This window comes from Dreissena polymorpha, chromosome 11 (assembly GCF_020536995.1).
Source record: "Dreissena polymorpha isolate Duluth1 chromosome 11, UMN_Dpol_1.0, whole genome shotgun sequence".
NCBI lineage: Eukaryota > Metazoa > Mollusca > Bivalvia > Myida > Dreissenidae > Dreissena > Dreissena polymorpha.
This window is the reverse complement of record NC_068365.1, coordinates 59924024-59931447: the sequence shown is the minus strand read 5'-3', so window position 1 is coordinate 59931447 and position 7424 is coordinate 59924024. Positions and strand designations below refer to the sequence as shown.

The 7424-nt window shown below is 37.5% G+C and overlaps 2 protein-coding genes across 4 annotated transcripts in view; one reads left to right on the top strand and one right to left on the bottom strand.

Moving 5' to 3' along the window:
- The window catches only part of LOC127849572 (uncharacterized), a 247385-nt gene that overhangs the window by 6312 nt on the left and 233649 nt on the right, over positions 1 to 7424 (bottom strand). For 2 of the 3 annotated variants that reach the window (XM_052382294.1, XM_052382298.1), the window contains one exon: positions 6085 to 6170. The exons of the other annotated variant lie outside the window; for it this stretch is intronic. The gene's annotated coding sequence lies outside the window, so the exon portion shown is untranslated. Of the gene's footprint in view, positions 1 to 6084; positions 6171 to 7424 lie in introns of those variants that run through there. 3 annotated transcript variants of the gene reach the window in all.
- The window catches only part of LOC127849876 (nuclear pore complex protein Nup205-like), a 35166-nt gene continuing 30711 nt past the window's right edge, over positions 2970 to 7424 (top strand). The window contains 2 exon segments of the mRNA XM_052382627.1: positions 2970 to 2993; positions 3759 to 3932. Coding sequence (XP_052238587.1) covers positions 2970 to 2993; positions 3759 to 3932 — 198 coding nt within the window.

The following is a 7424-nucleotide window of genomic DNA, read 5'->3' as shown; positions in this document are numbered from 1 at the left end:
CACTGGGGTCAATGTCACCGAGGCTAATAATAGAATTTTTTAAGGTGGTTATTAACACATAGATTGACATAGCGCATCATCGGGGGAGCATCCATCAGTTTTCACTGATATTCTTGTTGTATGTTATATACGTGATCATAGATACTGTAAATTTTTATCTTATGCGGACATGTTTATAATGTAGAAGATGAGTACCCTGTGTTTATGCAGTGCCCATTATATAACACAGATATGATTTGTTTATTCCGCTGTGTTTGAATTGAAATGGAAACTTTGGTTTTGTTCAATATGTTAATGGCCGATGATGAAAATGACAAGCACATATTTTTGATTGCAAAATGTGTGTATGTGCATGCTAATATATAACAACTACGTAATTATCATGCAAATTAGCTGTCATTTTAATTCTGCATGCTTGTATTGCATTGTTTATTTATATCTGATAAAAAATACTGATTCTTAGGTTACTTTATAAGTATGTTACTATTTTGCATGCTACATGTTATAGGTAGTTAATTATAAAGTAATCCTTGTTTTGGTGGTATTATAATGTATAGCAGCATTTGTTCTACGAAAGTGCATGCGTGTTGCATCATATGACTTTGTTTTCTTTAACTATTCAGGTTATTTATATAATTATGAAATTAAACTATGTATTATGGCCCTGTGGCCTGACTGCAAATAAATATTCGTATTTGTATACAGTTTTTGTAATGTGATGTATGGTGGTATCATGTTGTTTCACTTTTTGATCAATATAACTATTATGCATACAATGTGTTATTATTCTTACCTCAAAGGAGCCATATCAATACAAATTACAACTTTCCTTCAAGTGAACAGGTTGACACGAGTGACTGGTGTATCGGGCATATCTAGGTTTTTAAAATGACAATGAGATTTACTATACGGTTAAACATTGTTATAACTGGTGACACGATTACAAGCGGTACATTACCGGTAGTTTCATACAAATGCTACATAAATTTCATGTGCCATATCAAGTACAAGCGGCACGTACATCGATAGTTCGCATACCCATGTTCAAGTAATATCTATTACAAGAGACAATTGTACCTTAGTTGGCATAGTCATGTTCAAGTGAACAATGTCGCATGCGTGATATCATTCAAGCGTCACGTGTATCGGTGGTTTATATACGCATATTCAAGAGATCCATTGTCGCATGCGTGACATAACAAGCGCCACGTGTACCAGTAGTTTGTATACCCATGTTCAAGATACATAACGCACGTGTGATATCAATTACAAGCTGGTACATGTACTAGTACTTTGATATAAATGACGAGCGTCACTTGTAACGGCGGTTGACATACGCATGCCCAAGAGATCCATGTCGGCCTGAGTGATGTTCATGGCAAGCGTCACGTGTACCGTTAGTTGACATACGCATGCTCAAGAGAATCCATGTCGCCTGCGTGATGTTCATGACAAGCGTCAAGTGTACCGATAGTTGACATACGCAATGCACAAGAGATCCATGTCGCCTGCGTGATGTTCATGGGCAAGCGTCACGTGTACCGTTAGTTGACATACGCATGCTCAAGAGATCCCTGTCGCATGCGTGATTTAAAGGGGCCTTTTCACAGATTTCGGATATTTTTTACGTATTCATTAAATGCTTTATATCGATAAATGTAAACATTGGATCGTAAAAGCTCCCAGTAAAAAATCAAGAATAAAATTTAAAAAAGGAAAAGAACATTGCCCGGGACCAGGTTTCGAACCAGTGACCCCTGGAGTCCTGAAGTAAAAACGCTTTAGCCTACTGAGCTATTCCGCCGAGTACATATTCGTAAAGTATTTTATATACCTCTATATTAAGCAATTCTCGTCGTTTCGCCACATTTAACGACCAAAACAGAACTCCTCCAACATTATTCAATCGTTTTCGCGTTGCAACGCTTTATAATTTTTAGGTTTTTTAAAATCGTCAAAAGATGCATATAATGGCTATATTAGACCATGGTAAATGTTCAGTATTACTGTTTCCTCACAAATATCACTAATAAAACGAAAATTTGCGAATCTGAAACAACTTTTTTCAATTTTGTCAATTTACCAAAGCGTGAAAAGATCCCTTTAATGGCAAGCGCACGTTGTACGTTAGTTGACATACGCATGCCCAAGAAATCCATGTCGCCTGCGTATGATATTAATGACAAGCGCCACGTGTACCAGTAGTTTGTATACCGTGTGTTCAAGATACATAACACACGTGTTATATCAATTACAAGCGGTACATATATAGCCTTGTTCAAGAGATCTGTGTGTCGCCTGGTGTGATAGAAATGTCAAGCGCCACGTGTACCTTTAGTGGCGTACCTTGTTCAAAAATCCATATCACATACGCGATATATCAAGCGTCACGTGTACCGGTTCGTTGGTGTTACCATGTTCAAGAGATCCATGTCGCCTGTGTGATAGTAATATCAAGCGTCACGTATATCTTTAGTTGGCGTACCCTTGTTCAAGACATCCATGTCACATACGTGATATTAATATAAAGCGTCACGTGTACCGTTAGTTGACATACGCATGTTAATGAGATCGATGTCGCCTGCGTGATATTAATGGCAATCTTCATGTGTAGGGGTAGTTGACATACGCATTATCAAGAGATCCATGTCGCCTGAGTGATGTTCATGGCAAGCGTCACGTGTACCGTTAGTTGACACACGAATGCTCAAGAGATCCATGTCGCCTGCGTGATATTAATGGCAAGCGTCACGTGTACCGTAAGTTGACATACGCATGCTCAAGAGATCCATGTCGCCTGCGTGATATTAATGACAAGCGCCACGTGCACCAGTAGTTTGTATACCCGTGTTCAAGATACATAACACACGTGATATACCAATTACAAGCGGTACATGTACCGGTAGTTTGTATAGCATTGTTCAAGAGATCCATTTCGCATCTGTCACTTCATGAGAGTGCCAACCGAGATGTTTGATGAGATTCTCGCACGAGTGAGCCAAAGGATAACGAAACAGCGCGCAACAACTACAGACGTCCAATTGAACAGGGATGAAGCTATCAATTGCGCTGCGGCATCTTGTGTCTGGTTCAAAGTACCGTGATATGCGATTCGGCTGGAGGGTACCCACAACACTATTTCTCTTCTCGTGCTAAAAATAAGTACCGCTTAATTTACTATAGTGTTAAAATAAATTTAAAAAGGCTTCTGTTAGTCATTTTAATATTTTTATATATTTAATGTCTACGTCTAGCATCAGTTTATATGAATTGCATTGTGTTAAGTTATGGTATAGGATAAAAGGCAAATAGATGAGGGCGCGCATTACAACACTAACCTTCTAAATTGTATAATGTAATTAGTACTGTCTTGTGCGCATATCTTGAAATGCACACAGTTATAAGAACATTTTATGAAGTAGTATATTTTTACTTTATCATCCACTCGCTAAAAGTCATGGATTATCTACTACATGTGTCATACACTTATAATCCACGCGAGCTTATTATACGTTATCTTTTACGCGTCAGGTCTGTAGAGCAGTCATAGATGAGTATGCTGACGAGGTGATGTCGTTGCCAACAACAGCTGCCGATTGCACGCGAATAGCGGACGGCTTCAGGGACAGCTGGAATATCCCCCATACTCTTGGTGCTATTGATGGCGAAACATATTGCTTGCAAATGTCCACCAAGATCCGGGTCTACGTATTTTAATTACAAGAAGAGTACTTACCGTTGTCCTGCTAGCCCTGTAGGATTCTGAGTACAAGTTCGTCTGGGCTGACATTGGAGGCCGTGTTGCTGCATCCGATGCACAGTTGTGGAACGATTCCGACCTGAAGGCAGCAGCTGAGAACGGAGACCTTAACCTGCCAGAACCTGAAGTTTTGCCACATGATTCTGAGGATGTGCCCTACTTTTTCATCGTTGTACGTTGTACGTTGGTGTTCGGTACTTTTCCGTTTCTCTCACGTTGGGCGAACGTTTTGTCCGGTACTAATGCATTTCACTGCCGTTTATCCGGTAGAAGTCCTTTACTCGCACAGTCATATCCGTTAGCCGACCGTTAATTATCAGGTACATTTCCGTTAAACGTTCGTTTTTTCCCGTTATAGCACCGGTACTTGTGCGGCGGTAATTGTGTGTTTCCTACGCTTCACACACCGTTTGCGAGAATCTTGAGCGGCAAAGCAGGTAATTTCATCACCGGATAATCAAAATCTGCATTTTGTGCGTTTTTTTCTACGTTGCATATTCGTAAGTCGGTCTGACCGGGCCTTGTAATTTTGTAATTTGCTCAATTCGTTTCTATCTAAAATCATTACCCATATAAATCGCGTCTATTCGACGTTAACCGGTTCATAATAACAAAAACACATTTCACAATGTATAGGCTCAAACAAACTTGGAATACTTAGGGAAAACGTAGAGCAAAATAGGAGGTAGCTTCACCCAGCTCCTTTTTTTTTGGTTCATCGCTCCTGTCCTTTAAGGCATCAACATTGAAATGATGAATATCCTCCAAACTTTAATTAATTTTGTCAAGTATTCGATAACAACACTCACGAAGCACATGTGCTTACACCTGTAATTAAATACATTTTACTTACAAATACCCTTGATATAACACATAATCAGAAAATGTCATCGTCTGTTCCGAATTTCCACACTGCTCACTTCTTTAGCAGCACCAGGACCTTTTGGGATCCTAGATCTTTCCATTGGTATACTTTTGACTGTGTAGTACCATTTGCATTTCAATTTTCTTGTGGATGTATCATCAGCTACGAAAACTTAGTTTTCTATACGGTGTCAAGCGTTTGGGTATGTAGGAAGTTCGTCAGAAACGGTAATGACGCTATTTTTGCATTGATACTTCATGCTGCCAAGCAATGACTGTATGCATACAGACACATCCTTAAACTCTATATCTACAGGCGTGTACGAGTACTTTAAAACCACAGCTCTTCTTATATTCGCACAATAGTGTACTATAAATTAAATAATCTTATGTATCCTGATTTGAAGTAATCTAAGACCAGAGCACATTTTCACCAACATTTCAAGTTGAAATAATAGACTCGTACTTATATTTTACAAGCAAAAAAAAATTCTGTAGGTATCAATTATGTTCAAATAATGAAGTGTTCTCTGTCTAGTTTCCGTATATTGAATGCGATTGTTTTACGATAAGAATACCTAATAGGTCAAACGCTTTTCCATTGCCTTTCTAAAGTCCCAGTCTTACACAGAGCAAAATTCATTTAGACAACTATCTGATTGGAATAATTTTAGGTTCATGAGGATCAATGTTGACACCAGTACTTCCTTCAACATTCAGATTTACAAAAGCCTTATTCGTTTAATTTCTTGTTTCATAAAATACATAGTTTGATGATTATAAAGAGTCATTTTGATGTAAACGTCGTATTCTTAACACTTTAGTGTGAAATTCATGAAACAACAAGATATTTGTTTGTCAGAAACACTATCAGTACGTCCCCTTCTGTGCCGCTTTGAAGCTATATATTGACCTTGACCTTTCACCACTCAAAATATGCAGCTCCATGAGATACACATGCATGCCAAATATGAAGTTGCTATCCTCAATATTGCAAAAGTTATGGCAATTGTTAAAGTTGGAGCAAACCAACCAACCAACCAACCCCCAAAAAACAGGGAAAAACAATATGTCCTCCCCCTATAGTGGAGGTGGAGGGGGACATAGAAATAACAAGATGCCTTTGTGATACACAATGTCCCCCTATATGACGTTTGACCTTGACCCTTCACTACTCAAAATGTGCAGCTCCATGAGATACACATGCATGCCAAAATCAAGTTGCTATATTCAATATAGCAAAAGTTATTGCAAATGTTAAAGTTGGCGCAAACCAACCAACCAACAGACCAACCAATAGACCAACCAACAGACAGGGCAAAAACAATATGTCCCCACTACTATAGTGGGGGACATAAAAAGCAAGGCAATCAAATCACATCGATAACAACGTTGAACTTCCATCATATACCTTTTTGGCAAATATGGAAGTTATGTATTAAATAATAATAACAATACAGTTTGTTGTTTGTCATTTATTAAGTATACAGATCATTGCAAGATTCTGATGGCTTTTCTTGAAATGCATCACCAGCCGTCTGGAACACTGAAAAAAGGCAATGTATACTCTGTTAAGTTATGGTGAAAAACAAATTATTTGCATTTTTGTACAAAAATAAATTAAAAAGGCTCACATTATACTGCAAGCAATTCATAAGTTGCCTGCTGGTGACCCCCCCCCCCCCCCAACATCATTAACAATAGTGCATTGTCTGTATATTACCATCAATTCAAGATTGTATGATTCAATCTCAATGGTTTGTTTTGGTTAAAATTGGTACAATGAAATCATATTTATTTAAGCTAACTCACATGCAATAGTACTGAGAAACGGCTCCGAATGGAAAAAAAATCTTAAATGTCAGTCTAATAAGGGGCCATAACTCTTGAGCTATGAAGGTATAAATCATTATAATGTCAGGGTCAAAAGTATTTTATGTGGTGGTTTGTGTTGAAAGTGTTTACAGATCCATGGAAGTGTTAGCGATATGTAGAAAGAATTATAAGCATTCTACACATGTGTCATCACTTTCAGACTCTACCTGGGACATTCAAAGGTTATCCATCACTGAAATGAATGTAATAAGTTGAAAAAGGCTATATTTAAGGTAATAAAAAATATATTGGTACATAATTTGAACCAAACTTCTAAGGCAGTTTCTAATAATGACTTTAATCAAAGGTTTACCAAAAATGGAATTTTTTCAAACAAACACAAAAGGCATGCCATGGCAAAACTATTAATTAAATCTTACCTACCCTAGTGATGTTATTTACAAATGCATAAAGGAAAATGGGAAAAATATAATGTCTATGCTCACAAGTGAAATAAAATCGCTACCAGAACCAACACATTTTCACTTTATTTCATGACTCTGAACAAATTGTATACTAGTATAGTTCTTGAATACATTCATATTGGCGAATTTGGCAAGAACCAGAAGAAAATGTCACTTTGATTTTCAAAAATTGATTCTTGAATCATATAAGATTTGTTAAAGGGCATGATGACAGCTACTAAAACGGAATTTATTCTGAAATAAATGTATGCGTTAATATGAACTTATTTATATGTTTCTTAAAGCACAGACCTTGCTTATATATTGTATTATGTACATACTAATTAACAAGAGCTGTCAGAGGACAGAGCGCTCGACTATTCAAGTGCTTGACAGTAATAACGTAAGCCATCATGGACGAGGGGGGTGGTATAATGTGATTGTGTGTGTGTGGTCATTTAATAATATTCAAAAAACAAAAAAAAAAGAAAAAATTGAGGGGGGGGGGAGTCAAGGTCATT